The sequence below is a fragment of the Gallus gallus genome, chromosome 1, assembly GCF_016699485.2.
Source record: "Gallus gallus isolate bGalGal1 chromosome 1, bGalGal1.mat.broiler.GRCg7b, whole genome shotgun sequence".
Lineage (NCBI taxonomy): Eukaryota > Metazoa > Chordata > Aves > Galliformes > Phasianidae > Gallus > Gallus gallus.
This window is the reverse complement of record NC_052532.1, coordinates 79,289,088-79,305,965: the sequence shown is the minus strand read 5'-3', so window position 1 is coordinate 79,305,965 and position 16,878 is coordinate 79,289,088. Positions and strand designations below refer to the sequence as shown.

The window sequence follows — 16,878 nt, the reverse complement described above, 5'->3', positions numbered from 1 at the left end:
AAAACAATGATGGAATCTTGCATTACCTGTGAGATCTTTCATTATGTTACATCACAAGATGACCACTTCAAATCTCATAGCTAGAACATGCGCTTGGGCATTTTCTTCGTTTCCTTTCTGAGGTTATTCTAAGCAGATTTCTTTTTGTATGCATATGTCTTGGGATTCCTTAAGTCTGTTGATGCAGGGAATCCCTGGCTTTGTTCTTAGTATTAACAAACACACACTAGAAAGGAGTGACAGAAATTCTAGAGCTTCCAGTGGAATCTGTACTTACCCTGTTCATTGTTCCCTCCATTTAACAGAAGCTCATCATTCTGTCTTTTCATTTCTGTTATGTACTTAAAGGCCTGATCCAGAATCATGTTCTTGCTCTTCAAAGGAAAAACAAACATGAAATTAACAAGAAATCTCACCATTATTGGATCTATCAATGATAGATCTTGCACTCGATCCAAGAGTCTTCATTTTAAAAAAGTGCTAAACAGAATGCTTTTCTGAACATTTTTTGTTGTTTAGTCTTTTCACCTCGCATGAGGACACTATCTTCCCTTTCTGTTAATATCTGACTTTCAGAATTCCTTTCATTCCATTATGCCAAAGATTATGGAAATAAACACGCATGCATGTTTAATAAGGACTTTGGAAAGTTGTGAATGGACAAGCAGACACCAGCAAGATGATTAGATGGCCATGGACAAATGAATCTGCTCAGAAACACTGCACACGTGAATGGAGGAGAAAGTCAGTGAGTCGCATGTCCAACTTGTACTGTTCATTCCTTCAGCAGTTATATATAACACCTTCAGACATGAAGCTCAAAAATCTGTGCAAATATATTAGCATGGCTTTGTATTCCTAAAGAGAAATTCTGTTATAAGTACTTTTTAAAATCCTACTAATAACTAGTAAAATTTCAAGCATGTTAATTCAGACACTTTTGTCTTCTTTGTGAGACAAATAGCAAAATAAGTATTTGTACTTCTATAGACAAGAAAACATAAACATTTTACAGGATGCACATCTGAGTGAACACTTACCTGTTTAAGTGCTGGAGAGCAGGGAATGAGTTCTCCAATTCTGTTTATCCCAGCATTAATCTTTTTCTTTCGATGCCTCTCCACTGAGCAAAAATAACACGTACTATGTCATCTAGTTGGGCAAGTCAACACAACAAGACAACTACTGCCAATGTAAGGGCTCATAAACACATTATTTCCTGAGTTACTGGAACCATGTAGAATGGTAGAATAAAAAAATCTCTAAAGTAAACTTCAGTTATTGAATTAACACTCAGTGAAATTAACAGGTGTCACATAAGAAGCAATAACTTTAAAAGGTTAGGATTTTCAGGATGCCTTTATAGTAAAGCAGAGCTATCACATTTCTAGTTGGTTCTAGCTATATAGGCTATCATTTACTCATTTTTATGTTGAAAGCTCTAACTGTTGTGAAAGATCTTATTATGACTGGAACTAAAAAAAATACTTTAATGAACAATATTGCCAGTGAATTACCCATTTTGAAGGAAGTCAGATATTAAAATGTTTAGGCGTTCTTTTAAAGTTCTGTCATGGCACTGTCAAGATTCATATCGATGTGTCATTCATTGTGACTCTTGTTTTGTGCAGCAGGGCTGCTTTTGGTACATACAGAAACACAGTAACCCACAGATTGAGCATACTTTCTACAAGCAAAACAGTGTTTTACTTCTATCATGCTCCTTCACAGATTTACTGATTTATTTTAAATAGTTTTGTTTCAGTAGTCTCTCACTTCAATTTACATTTCTCAAACAAGTGAAGTAATTTTTGTATTTCAGGACAAGAAAGAAGTGTTCCCAGAGACTTGCCTAGATAGATTAAGTTCTATTCTAACACAGCAAAATAAAGCGTCTTCTGCATGAAATTTATGAGGATAAAAACACACCAAAACCAACCAACCAATCCAAAACCTCAAAGCACTGTCTTCAGTCTCCATTTAGATGGGAGCTAAGACACATGGAGATCAGTGAGTCTAGCACGAGAACAATGCATACATCTCATTTAAAGTATTCCCCCAAGGCACCCTCTCTGCTCTGGGAACTGTGTAATTTGCCAAGCCTAAGGCACAGGCAATGTGTGAACATCTTTGGACTCCTCCCCAGGTCTAGCATGACTTCAACAAAAGGTCACATTCATTTACAGCAAATGAAGAACAGAAATCCTTAAAGAAATATAAGCTAAGCAAAGCAGTTACTCTGAGCTAAAGCTGCATTTTATATTGTTATTTATAGGCAAGGCAGAAGTTTGCGTACAGCTTTTAAAGAAATCCTGCAGCCTATCTATCTTCTAGAACAGTATAACAGTTCTGAAGAGCCTGTGACTTTTACATAACTTTATCCAATTAAGTCACACGGGGGTTTAAAAACCCATCACTGATGCCAGTTTCGCCAGTATTCTTAGTGGTCAGTCACACAAGAGCAGCTGTACAAACATTAAAATACATTATCTGTGGGATTTAATTTTTAAATATCTTACTGTTGCTAATACATGCGGATACCACAGTAGTTGTGAAGCACTATTCCTTTGTTTTGGTAGTATCTTCCACTCTGTTTGTCCCGACATTAATGACTAAGCAAGCAACAGGGCTCGAGGGAGCTTGTCCCCACGTCTTGCAGAGATCAGCCCACTAGAGGAAGACTTTCAAAGCTATCAGCAAGCAAAATAGGAACTGAGAATTAGAATGAGCCTGGCCATCTTAAAATTAACTTGTTAAGATTCTTTCCCAATACTTCTTAGTCTTTAGGAAATTGGCCACATCCTGGACACGTGGAAACTACTGGGTGTTTTTTTCCATTTGAGGTTGCAGAGACCACACATTTGCACTGTTTAATGAAGAGAGATGTAGATTCAAGAGTTTAGTATTTTGTATCTATCTAGATAAACAAGGCCAAAACCTTCAGACCCTACTGAAGCCTGACAGTTCTGCTGATAGTTATCAAATGATGTTGAAAGTAAAATTCAATGGACAGAAAAGGCTGCATACTGCACGGGGGATGTAAGTCCCACAGCATACAGATGATAGTCACACACAATTGCTGGAGCAGGCCTAAGGGTCCGACCTGTGCATAGGTATTCTACGCAGGACCACAGAGAAATGTTTGGTAGGATGTCAGGTTTTTTTTATGTTACAAACTATTATAGAGGAACCTTCTCCAGGCAAAATAAGTTATTGAAGAATCTGTGCTTATTTATAGAAGAAGCAACAAAAATAATGTTCCTACCTGCATTATGCGTCTCCCGATTTTTCTTTCTGTTAATGATAAAGGGAAAACAGTGACGTGAAACAAAGGAAAAAAAAACTGCACACAAACAATTTTCTCTTATTGTATTATTTCAATTACAGCTAAAAATACTATATATTACACCCACCGTGAGCAAGAATATAGCAGAAGTAATACAATGATTGGTATGAAACAGGCATTAAATAGTTTCTAACAAAAAAAAGTCATTAGTGTTCTGACTTGAATCAATTTCAGCATAACAAGATACACAGTAATAATCCATTTGGTTATTGCTACATATTTATTGGACAGAGATGGATTTTGCTTATTTTGTTCATCAAAAACTATGATACCATCCAATGCTAAATATTATAACCCAAAAACTAATTTTGACCAACAGGATAGCCAATAATTTGTTTGAAATGTTGCTTTTACATTCACAGAATCAATGAAAAAGGAGAAAATATTACAGTGCAAACAGATTCTTTCAGATCTGTTACCTTCAAGCATCAACCTTCTGGTATCAAACATGCTTCCTTTGTTAGAAACCAGAATTCTCTTTCCTCTGCAACTGTTCCACTTTACTGCCTCAAAATTCTGTCTAGATATAATCTGGGGGTGTGAGGGTTCTCTTTGTTTTCACATTTTCCTCTGGGATTCCTGAACCAATGGCAACCAGATGAGAATCAACGTGCAATGCCTCAAACTGCTTTTGCTGGAAGTCAATAAGTTCTAAACATGTACTTTATAAATAAAACCAAGTGTCCTGTAGACATGCAGTAAGCCAAATGTTTTCAAGAAATACAGTAAAACAACGCACATTTTTTTCTCAAAAAAGATATTTCATTTAAAAAACAGATAAATGTTTCAAAAGACTTCTGCTCAGCAGCACCCTCTCAGTCTAGTGGTTTGGCTACAGCATGCGAGAAACAGTAGTATTTTCTGCTCTCCACTCACTATTGAAACACAGTCCAGATGTAACAAGGAACGTGAAGTGAGAATATAAGATATATGTGAATGACATGAGTGACTACTATTGGCCGCATACCCTTTATACTTTGACACACTGTTATTTGTGGTAACTCACCACCAACAGTATGCATCTGGAGTAACTCTGCTTACAAGACAGTGCAGTTGCCTGCACATCCGTTCTGCAACCATTCTAGAAGTGATGAATCTTCTATTTATTGAAAATGTGCACCACCAGAACTTCAATGTGTGTAGAAAATCATTTAAAAACAATCTCAGTTAACAGTAAACTACAGTTTTCTCACTTATCTCAAAGATACTCACCCGTGATTACCGTGAAACATATCCTGTATGGCCAGCTAGTAAAAGTTGGGTGCTGTAACTAAGGACTGAAAGACTACACTGCCAAATCAGGTGTTAGATCAATAAATTACTACACAGAAACAAAAACTTATAAAAGTTGTGATGAATCCTAAGCCATTTGATTAAAAACTTCGGTTATAGCATTGCTATTCAACCTCAGGGTGTATTTTGAATTTCAGCAGAGATCTGTGAAGAGCTAGATTCCACTGTAATTTGTGAAAGACATCTAAACCACTCTATCAAAACTGAGTGAAACTTTTGCATCAATCCTGGTCAACCCTCAGAACTGCTTCTTAATAACCTTATTAGTAAATTTATAACTAGAAATTTTATCATTGCAGTACAACCACAAACTACAGAACTGCAAAAATCATTTTTTCACAGAAACTCACCGATATTGCTTCTTAGTAGGGGTGTCATTCTCTGTCATCTCTGGCATGGTTTCAGAAAAGAGAACCTGAAGAAAATTATGGAAAGAATTAACAACTGCACTCTTCTGGATTCTTTGCACATGACATAATTTTGCCTTTGACCACCAGGACAGAGCCTTACTGTTACCGGACAAAACACCAGTCTGAAAGAAAACTCCTTAAGATGAATTTGGCATTAAGAAGCAGGCATGCTTTATTGTGGTACATGGTTCACAAGGGATAACCTCACTTAGCAGGAACACTCAGCACAAGAAGCCTTCAACTTGCATACACTTTGAAGTTGAATAAGCACTAATGATTCATTACTACAAACTATTTGGTACAAACAGATTGGACTAAGGCCACTTGGCACGTTTTGTTTGGCTATACATTTGACTGGCAAATCTAGTGGCTTAGTTGTTATTCTTCTTTAATTCCCTATGTATGCGTTGCCTCAGTTCCTTGTGGCTTACCACCATGATTATTTCAGTAAATTTTGCAAAATACTGTGAAAGACATGGCAAGACACAAAGTATACTGCAAGATGCTGCAGGATATATAGAAATATACACTGTAACTGTATACACACTATAATACACTGTACATATTGGTACAATCATTACATTACTACCATGTGTGCAGAAGTCCATCACCTTTCTGTAGATAGGTTGGTCATGTGACCATTAAAAATGAAGTACACCTGCATCGATGCCTTGTGAACCTCTGCTGTCTATGAAGAACTGCTTTCCATTTCCTCAGTTAAAAAAAAAAAAGCAATTATAAACTCAACTATTTTAAGAAAGTAAAAAGGAAAACAGAACATAAATTTGCTTTTTTTTTTTTTTTTTAATGGGAGGAGGTGCAGCCAAACTCTCTTTTCCAGTCAACAGGTTTATTCCAAGGGATGCTGTTCCCTGCCAGATGCCACCACATTGAGTACCAGCCCCCCTAACTGTCACATGTAAACAATGAGGTTTGCATTTCATAGCTTCAGTTCTGCTGGGATTCACAGCCCACTTCCTGCAGAAGAAACAGGGTGCAAAAGTGTGATTAATATTATTTTGATTTTGCATTACCGTGGGACTACTTCAAGCCAGAAGTTTATTGAAGCTCATACAATCCAAACAGTGTTTCAAAACAGTGTAGGGGTGGTAAGAATAAACAAGACCATACCCATTAGCTAAGGGAACAGTTAGTTTATTTCAAACTCCAATTTTCTCCTCAAAAAGAAGCAGTTAAGTGTATTAAATAGCTCTTACATACAACACTCGAGCACCTACTTCAAAGTTGTAACTCAAGAAAGATTGGGAACTGAAGATTTTTTTCTTATTCTGTAAGCACACAGAACATAAGCACATAGAATGGCCTGGGTTGAAGAGGACCACAATGATCATTGAGTTTCAACCCCCCTGCTATGTGCAGGGTCACCAACCACCAGACCAGGCTGCCCAGAGCCACATCCAGCCTGGCCTTGAATGCCTCCAGGGATGGGGTGAAAATTTTTGCATTTTATTTGATAAACGTCAAAACAGAGCAGATGACAGCAGGGAGGTGCTATCTGAAAGAGTTCCTGAACACACATGGTCTGAAAATGTTAAAAAGCTGCAGAGGTAGAAACTTGTGTGGATTGCTGAATAATGTTTATCCTATCTCTTTTCTCCCTAGCAGCCATTGCCCCACCAGTGTTTTGTTTGTTTCTCTTTACTTATACTATATCAAGTGATACTTTCAGGAGAGATTCATTTTCTGATTTGCTGCAGCAGAAGAAAAGTATTTGCTCTATAAGCTTGGGGGCAAATACATTTTAAGTTCACTCATGCAATACGCTCACTCAACTCAGCTGAATATCCTCTGCAGAAATAATGCTGCAAAGCCCAAATTCTTCAGACAGATCAAGGATACAATTGACCATTTATGGTTATTTATTCTCAAGTTTTATGTAGCTTACAGCTCTCTCAATGCCAGCTTGAAATACTAATTTTAGTTTAAATGCAGTGTCATTTCCAAAATTTTTTTTTTTTTTTTTTTTTGTCTTCTGGAGATTTAAGTTTAATGCAATTTAATCAGTGCTGTGGTTTTACAGTTCTTACTAGGTTCACACACTTTCAGTCATGATTTATGGATAAGATCAATTCCAAGGCATAGGTAACTCCTACACGAACGCTATCTTTTCCTGCAAGGCACGGTCCTCTTTATTCAACCTACTGTTGGAACGCTCTGTTCCAGTCTTCAATGTATGTTTAACAACAAGGCTAGCTTCAACCAAAGACTTAATTCAAGCCTTTAATCACAAGCAAGGCACCCTTGAGATAAAAATCATCACTGCCTTTGCTTTATCCCCCCCCTTGAGACACTTCTATTGTCATTTTGCAGTTAGCTAACAAAACGATAGCAGGAAATTGAATTTGAAACTTTATCTTTGTGATTGTTACCAACATACCAACTACTTTTGCTTATAAAAGTAACCTGTTAAGACTACTGGATAGGAAAATAGAGGGAGAAATGGTCCTACTCAGTGAAAGTGAAAATCCCTTTGGTATTTTTTAGTTTCATTTCTGAGGAATCCAATGTTTTCTTGCTACTACACTGTGTCTACTCTTCAACCCACTCATGACAACTGGGCCCAGTGATGAACCTGAACAAAATCCCTCAAAGACATGACATTCCTGGAAGTTTATAAAAGTTGAGCATGGGCAGAGAAGAATGGGTAAGGTCAGCACTGACAGTGAAGGTAAGTGAATGGATGCTCCTCTATGATCAGCACGTACATGCTGGCTGACCAGTTCAGGTCAGCTAGATCACCACAGGTACTCTTTATTTATTTAATAAATCCAGGAAGGGATCTGAGGGATTGAAGGGCAGGCAAGAGTTATCTTGACTTTTCACAGAATACACATTTCCAATCCATACCAGCTGATTGCTTCCTGTGGCAACTAGGCTGTTCCATGAGCTTCTGCAAGAGCTAGTGACAGCAAACCAATGCCAATAAACTACAGCGTGCCATACAACCCACTTAATTTTTTAAAGTGTCTGACAACAGCAACAGATGGAGATAAAAGCTTCACTGCTTTTACAATTTCTTACTCACTTCTTTTGTTTGTACTATCTAACCTCAAAGACTATCTTTCCTCCCACTGACTTAAAGCAATTAAGTTTCACTGAGGGTATTATACAAGATCATGTAAGAGAACTGGAAAGCAAAATTCCTCCCTCTCTCTCTCTCTCTATTTTTTTTAACAATATTGCAGGAAGATGCAGGCTTATCATGCAAGTGATGGGCCATCAAATTCATTTTTGTTTCCAATTTTCATAATAATAAAGTCATAGTTGCTCATGACTGTTTACTAACACATGAGTTCAAGAGAGCATTCCTCAGAAGAATGCTTACCAGAATTGCTTAAGGAAATTCTAAAAAACTTCTTATCTTATTTTTCATTATTCTTGCTCTGGCATTGCTGTCCGTTTAGTCCTCTGAGTTTAGTACCTCATTCACTTAAACTTCAGAGGAGGCACAGAGACAGGAATATCACTTCACCGAATAAAGCCCCTTACCTGCTGCTGATGTTCTGAATGCTACTTCAGGAGAGGTGCCTCTGGACCTCTGCACCCAGCTGTGAGCTGCTGCCACCCCCACCCACTCTGTGGATGATGATGGAACTACGGACAGACCAAAGTGACGTGCAGGACTAGCAAAGAAAATACCTATACAAACTGTCTCCCATGATCTAGGGGAACTGTTATATGGAAGCAGGTATTTGAAGGCAAAGAGCAAAAATTACACAATTGGTACACAAGCTAAAAATCACTAAGATCAGAGATGTCCCCCTAAGGAGGGTCTTCAGCCATTTTAGATCAAAATAAGGGGACTAGAATTCTTATTTGGGAAATCAGAAAAGAAAGATGACCATGGAAATCCTCAGGACACTGTGCTCCATAGATGCTCTGTTAAGATTCACAAGTTACCATGCACCAATTTCACAAAGGAAGCAAGAAAGGAGGAAGCATTTAAGTTGCATGACAGCGCTCATTTCCATGACTTTCAGCAACCCACTATGCACTCCAAAACAGAAGATTAGTTTCAAATTGAAGACACATTTAATTATGTCACACTCATAGAATCATAGAACCGCTAAGGTTGGAAAAGACCCACAGGATCATCCAGTCCCACCATTCGCCTTTCATCAATGGTTCCCGCTAAACCACGTCCCTCAACACAACATCCAAACGCTCTTTGAACACCACCAGGCTCGGTGACTCCACCACCTCTCTGGGCAGCCCATTCCAGTGCCTGACCACCCTTTCACCCACTTGACAAAGCTATCCAAGATTCTGCTTTGGTGGCTAAGGCTAAGTGGGTGCCAAGTGGCTTGTGGACAACTTCCTTCTGTGACAGTACCTCTACCTGTAGTAGATAACACAAGTGTCCCGTACAGGCTGTGAGCACATTTCTACTCCCATGTAGCAGCATCTCATGGTGAGCCAACCCTTTCTGGCAGCATGCTGCCTAAAGAACAAATGATTTCTTCCTGAAAAAGCTGTACCGTAAGTCTTCGTGGTCTCTGACTCCTGGAACCCAGACGATTATTTATAATTGAGGATGCCTTACACAGGAAAGACTGGTGGAATAAATTCAAAGTTACAGAGCCAGCAACAGCAAACCTAATTCTGCTTTATAATACACCCTTTCCTCCAATCAAATCAAAGATCACTACTTTGTCACAGGGTTTCATAATCAGTGTAAAATCAAAACAAAAACATGCTGGCTACGGCATCCAGAATGCTATCACTCACTTCATTTTTAGGTTTTAATCAAAGCTCTTATCCGTTGTGCAACCACAAATGATCCTCATGTAGTCTGTTTATAAAACTGCGTGAGATCTTAAGGAAGTATCAAGTTAGCCACAAGAGTGTTCTCTTACAGCTATACTGGAAATGCAAGCACTCTACCTAACAAGTAGTGCAAAATGCCCAAGAACAGAACTGCACAGGAGAGTTTATGTAAACTTTTTTTATACATCTTCTCAGATAAGTCGTAAACTACAAAGGATTACACAACAAAGTTCTTAAATATTTTATAGGTTGAGGTTTGAGAAATATGACACAAACTAAGAATTTAACATGTGATCTTAAGACCTATACAGTTGCTCTTCCTGTCTCAACTACAAAGCTCCCTTATAACACGCAGAAGGAATCCATCGTCAGATTTGGTTACGGTGATCTTTCCGTGTGGGAAAAAGTCGCCAGGGAAGATTCAGGCTGGACATTAGGAAATACTACTTCACTGAAAGGGTGGTGAGGCACTGGAATGGGCTGCCCAGGGAGCTGGTGGAGTCGCCGACCCTGGTGGTGTTCAAGGAACGCTTGGACGTTGTGTTGAGGGACATGGTTTAGCGAGAACCATTGGTGATGGGTGAATGGTTGGACTGGGTGATCCTGTGGGTCTTTTCCAACCTTAGCGATTCTATGATTCTAAGGTTCTTCCCAATGAATCTTAAGGGCAAAAATAGGCAAGGTACTAGGAAACAGTACTTCTACCGCTGTCTGAAAGGTGCTTCCAAAGCACCTGTCAAGCAGCGTACTGCCACGTCCTTCAGGAAAGGTCAGCACAGTATTCCTGAAATGGTACTTTCACTATTATCAGCTACAATAAGCTTTAAAAACAAATGCCACTATCCTATACCTGACAAAAATGAACAAAACCCCCACAGTTATGCAGTGTACTTTTCATTGCAGGCTCCTAACAAAAGGCTTTAGTAGATGGAAGAGGACTATTTCTCTCCTTTGCTCTTCTCTTCTCCTTGCTCTTCTTTTTTTTCTAGACAAAGTGGACCTAATTTCTAGTTTCAGAAATAAGGGGCTCACCTTGTGATCTGGATGTCTGACAGACAGTTTTGTATCTTACTGGCAGGGATAAAGCTGCAAACTATTTTGGTTTGATTTAACAGAAGTCACAATTAAAGATACCTGGGAATAGGTGTGCAGCATGGACACTTTCTTAACAACCACATCTTAAAGAAGAAATTTAAAATCACTATCAGTATATGCTATATATCAGAATCATAGAATGGTCTGGGTTGAAAAGGACCATAATGATTGTTGTTTCAACCCCCCTGCTATGTGCAGGGTCGCCAACCACCAGACCAGGCTGCCCAGAGCCACATCCAGCCTGACCTTAAATGCCTCCAGGGATGGGGCATCCACAACCTCCTTGGGCAACCTGTTACACTGCATCACCACCCTCTGTGTGAAAAACTTCCTCCTAATATCCAACCTAAGCCTCCCCTGTCTCAGTTTAAAACCATCCCCCCTTGTCTTATCACTATCCACCCTTGTGAACAGCCATTGCCCCTTCTGCTTATAAAATGGCACAACTTCCAAATCCATAGGAAACCTGAATTCAGTAGTTCCTTTAAGAACAACTTTAAGAACTAGTTATTCAGCTTGGTGGGATTACTGTACATGAGCTATCCAGTGGTAAGCAGACCTGTAAGCACCAGAGAAAGCAAACAGGGCATTGTAGAAGTTCAGCACTAACAATGAACAGAAGCTGAAAACAGACCTCCAAGTTCTTACTTTGCAGAGGTTTGTAAGAACTGAGTAAAGGCAAAGGACAAGATCAACAAACAGACCAATAGCACGATTATACAAGTCTTACATCATTAGAAAAGCCTTCTCTAAAAACGCTTTTACCTCCATCTGCTTTCTCTACATTGGTCTGAAATCACACTGTAGTTGCCACCCGAGACTGACTTAGCAACAATATCTTGAAAGGGAACCAAAAGAGGGAGATCTCCATTGCGTTCTTCAGCAGGGATAGCTTGAATATACTAGTTTATCCACACTTAAGAGTATAGGCTTATACTTCTTTTTTTTAATGCTATGTACACATCTGACAGTTTATGTTCTGAAGTCACTTAGAGCATTATGGAGAGACGTAGGCAATGCAGAGATATGAAAGACAATAATTCAAGCCTGGTACGTTGCAGTGAAAAAATTTAGCTTTTCTTAATGATTTTCATCAGAAGCCAGATACTGACAGAGTTAATGAGTTACACTGCAACATGCTAAACTAGGTTTCCTTAGTTAATGAACTGTCCTTACTGCAATAATAGGAAGATGTGCAGGGAGGCCCTAACTACTCCAAAATTATGTGATGTTGCCTCTTCCCACCTTCACTGGCGGTGCTTGGACTTCTCAAATGGCCCTGGAAGTCTCTGAATTTAGAACAAGTGAGACTTATATAGAAGAATCGAGCATTTGCACTGTACGTACGTAATATTTAAACAGGATCTCGTAAGTATTACAGATCCTGCAACACAAATCAAACAAGAAACAGGATTTAAGACTGATCTAATTCTAATCTAAGACTTACATGCAGTTTCTAGCTAACTTCACTGATGAGTGAAAGCAGTGCAGAATTCAACTACACCAAAGAGAGCTGGCATGAAATAACCGTCCCACAAGGCAACCACTTCTTACAGACTACAGATGCAGCATGCATCCCAAATTGCCAATTTTTTTTTTCACTTTACACTACAGATAATTGAAGAAATCCAATTTTTTGAAGTTGACCTCTCCTTTTCTCACAATGCCTTTATGCTGACTTAATAGTGCCAGCAGCCTAAAGAACAAGATTTTCAACCATCTTCCACACCACTGATGTCCAGATCACAGGGCCTGAGAAGTCTGTGCTTAGATTTCTGAGTTAGCAGACCCAAACTTGGATCTCTCCAGCCTCACTAGGGATGGCCCACAGAGAACTGACTTTGGTACAAGTACCAGCAAGGCCGAGGTGTGCTTTTAGGTGGAATTGATCTCCTTTTGGTCAAGTAAACAGATGGAAGTACAAGTACAGGTAACAGGGTGACAAAGGCGATTGTTAAAGGGAAGCGGGGAACGTTTTTGAGCCAGCTACTTTCCTATCTGCATCACAATGGCATACAGCTTGGCTGATGTAAAAGATTGCTATCAGGTGTCACAGTTGCTGAAGTACCCCATTCATCTCAGAAGGTTAATGCCACAACACTTCATACAGGAAACAAACTCTGGTTACACAAGATCTGTCCATCCTGCCCATACCACAGACTCACTTTTGTGCTCACTCAGAGCATGACAACAGTTTCACACTTGCAAAGTCGCAACAAAGTACACTTTAGACACACAAAGTGCACATATAAAAGCTGGAATTTCATTTTAACCAGTAAGTTAGGCTACCATTAGATAGGTGTGGCAGTGCACAGTGTTTCTTAACCAGGGAGTTACCATCTCTACAGGTTTTATTGCAGTCAGGCAAAAAGGAACCCTTCTGCTCAACAGTTCAAGCTGAGATGTTCTCACTCAGCTTTCCAGAATCACATTATGATCAGTGTCCTTCAGAATAGGAAAAAGCATCCCCAAGGGACTGAACTTGAATACAAGAGTCGCAAATACCACCAAGATGAAAAATGCCAGCCCAGGAAACAAGTTACAAAGTGACTGCAAGTGAGCAGTCTTTAAAGCTGGAGACAAGCAGAATGCGTCCTCAGAAGCCTGAGAGCTGTAACTCAATGAATTATGGAACTGTTAGAAACATTAATGTTGTCAGATGCTATGCCTACACACATGCTGTACAACCATTTTCATAAGAACACCTTGTGTGTACACACAGCCAGGCACACGTTTCCACTGCCATTCTGATATTCATGCACGCCGTTCAGTATTATGTTACTTAATGGAATCATAGAATGGCTTGGGCTGGAAGGGACCCCAAGGATCCTCGAGTTCCAATCCCCTGCCACAGGCAGGGCCACCAACCTCCACATTTAATACTAGACCAGGCTGCCCAGGGCCCCATCCAACTTGGCCTTGAACACCTCCAGGGATGGGGCATCCACAACCTCTCTGGGCAGCCCAGAGAACAGTCTCATTGGAAAGGCTGCGCTGCAATACTTACTATCCTTCAAAGTGGCGCAGTGGGTATATTTACAAGTTAACTATTATACGCATTTACAATTTAAGATGCAAACAGCCTTATTAAAATAAATATCCTCTTAATTGAGGATCCCTTCACACCAAATGCAACTTCTACCTCCCCACAGGCATGTGTCATTTACAGTTATTTATAAGTGCATCTCAGATCCAAACAGTTATTACAAAAACATGAATACTAGTGTGCAAAAGTAAACTATCAACTGGTTATCGTCAAATCTAATGTGTCCTTGCTCTCATCCTCCATATGTATTTGCTGATATTCCTACCTGGTTTAGTACCAACTTCAATCCACACATTAATTAATTAATTTACCTAAAAGCTGGCTGTGCCTGGTTACAATGCCACATACCTCACGCCAACCTCCTCTGCAAAGCAAAAGTGTATTTGAAGAGAGCTCTATTCCAAATCATTCTGTGGACTAATTTGTTCTATGCCTGGAAGCCTGAGGTGTTCTTATGATTTCAGCACGCTGAAAAAAAAAACTAACAAACATGCAAAATGTAACAGGGGCTCTTTAATTTCTCTCTTTAAAGAAGTCGGAAGCCCCTCTACATTCACCCAAGAGGCAAGATGAGAAAGCTGGAGCAACTTGGCCAGTAGTGTCAGTAGAACACCGACGCTGAATTTTTGACACCTTGTTCACGTTGTCTTTTGAAGTTCAAACTAAAGCTCCCCCACAATGCACACAGCAGAGACACGTCAGCCACATATCACAATGCCACGTAGGTGACAGTCAGTTCAGTCCACCCCTGCTCAGCTCCTAGGTGTACAGACTGCTTGGAAAAGCAGGAACTGAAGCAGCAAAGCCACTACTTGGCACCCACAGCCTAATTCCCACCTCAGGGCTATTGGACTCCTCCAGGCTTCACCACCCTTTCTCCTTCCACTCTGTTAAAATCTTCCCTAAGGGACTCATATCCAAACAATGCATCATTTATATCTATTCTCAAGTCACTTCATGTGGCTGATGTTATTTTAGACGCATCTTAAAACCATGCTTGTAACACTATCATTTTCTAAGTTTAGTGCCCATAAACTGATGAGCACTTCAACCCAAAATGTACTTATGGGTCATTACTAACTACGGCATTAATTGAAAGTCAGAATTAAGCTTCTAACACCTCGTAATAACAACCATTCACCCATAATTTATTCCTTCCTGTTTGTCTGACTACTGCATGCAATTCACATGTGACAAATAGCACTCTGCAGTTTGTTAAAGTGCCATATAATATAATCAACGTAACTAAGACTGCCCCAGTGAGCCGTACAAGGAGGGGAAAAAAAGCTGAAGTCATGCTTCCAAAGCAAGCCTCTACATTACCTGACTTCTGAATGCTTAACGCGCAACATTAACTTATCTTTGCTTATTGTTCTTAATAAATGTGTGTCTGGCTGCATTTAACAGAAAGCCAGGATGTTATGTGAAAAATAAAAATAAAGCAGAAACGAAGATGCAGTTCTCTGCATGGTTATGGTCAGTGACCCGACATGTCCTCACACCTCTCTTTTTCTTCTCACTTTCTCCTCTTCCTTACCAACAGCTCTGCATGAATGGCAATGTGTGCTGTGGCTGCACCCAGCTGTGTGCGTGCAGATGTGTGCTGTCCCACATGCTGGCACAGCTGCCTTCTAGGTGCCCTACCCTCAATGTGACCCCAAGTCCTGAGCTTCTGCATTTGTGAGGTGCTGGTTTCCATGGAATAAGGGCTTCAATCTCCGTTACTGGCAAACTTAATGGAAATGGGACAATGAGCTAACGTTACAGGGCGGAGAAGGAATAGATGGAGCGTGTCCACGAGCTTTCTTTCCTTAGGAAATCAAACTGGAAACACACCCAAGAGGAAAATTTTAGTTAGCAAGGCAGAAGAAAAGCTGTAAAGGAGGAGGAGGACTTTTGCATCGCACTCTGAAGCCACCACACTTGCAGCCCGAGCTCTCCCAGAGCAAAAGCACAAACACAATGCATGACACGTTCTCTGGACTACACTGTAGAGACACTGCAGCTGAGAGATATCCCAGGTGACAGAAATTGCCTGCTTTTCGCTGTCTCCGAAGTTACAACTTCCTGAGTACCGCGTGACGGCTCACCGCCTCGGACCTCCGCGACTTCCCAGCAATAACCCCTATTTCGGCAGTGCCGTTACCTGCACGTTTCCCAAGCCCCGGGAGGCCGCGGCCCGCTGTCGTCTCACCCCCTCCCCACCTCGCAGTGAGGCCGCCCCGTCAGACAAAGGGGCTGCCGTCGCCCCCTACGTCCCGGGGCGCCCCGGAGGCGGAGGGCGGCGGGAGGCCGACGGGACGCGCCCGGCCCGGCCGGACGCGGATCCCGAGTGGGCTCGCAGCCCCGCTGTCGCCATGGCGACGGGCCCAAGCGCGGCGCGCGCCCTCGGCCAACCGCCGCCTCCCTCACGGGCAACGGTCGGCGAAGGGGGAGGGGCGGCCACCGGCAGCACCCTCGGCCCCAGTCCGCTCCCCTCCGCCCTTCCCCGAACGCAGGCCCCCCCTCCGCGGCCCGCACTCACGGGGGGACTGGGCGGGCTGGGCGGCGGCGCCCCCACGGCGGGGACCATCCTCCGGGCGGGCGCCCAGTGCCAGCGCGCCGCCGCTGCCTCCACTCTCCTGCCCTCCCGCGCAGCCTACCCTGCTGTTAGCACGCGAGGCCCGCGACAGCCAATCGGACGGCGCGGGTTCAGCCCCGCGGGCCAATCAACGAGCGTGAGAGCAGGAAGGCGTCCCTCGACACGAGTGGGCGGGGAGAAGACGACGCGAGGCCAATCGCCGCCCCAAACACCGTGAGCGAACTCCAATCAGCGGCCAAAGAGATTGAGAGTGGCGTGCGGGCCGTCAACAAGTTAAGGTGGCCGAAACAGGAACTGTCGAAGAGCGGCATTAAGGCCG

The 16,878-nt window shown here is 41.5% G+C and overlaps 1 protein-coding gene across 2 annotated transcripts in view; it reads right to left on the bottom strand.

Moving 5' to 3' along the window:
• USF3 (upstream transcription factor family member 3) overlaps positions 1-16,622 on the bottom strand; it is a 29,876-nt gene extending 13,254 nt beyond the window's left edge. Inside the window, exons 1-5 of one of the 2 annotated variants that reach the window (XM_046939770.1) lie at positions 16,125-16,622; positions 4,990-5,054; positions 3,266-3,294; positions 1,041-1,123; positions 278-374 (exon numbers count right to left, since the gene is read on the bottom strand). In XM_046939770.1, the coding sequence (XP_046795726.1) occupies positions 278-374; positions 1,041-1,123; positions 3,266-3,294; positions 4,990-5,036 (256 nt within the window). In that variant the 5' untranslated portion in view covers positions 5,037-5,054; positions 16,125-16,622. The remainder of the gene's footprint in view (positions 1-277; positions 375-1,040; positions 1,124-3,265; positions 3,295-4,989; positions 5,055-16,124) is intronic. The other variant, NM_001277825.2, reaches the window with a different exon arrangement.
• Positions 16,623-16,878: the final 256 nt, after the last annotated feature.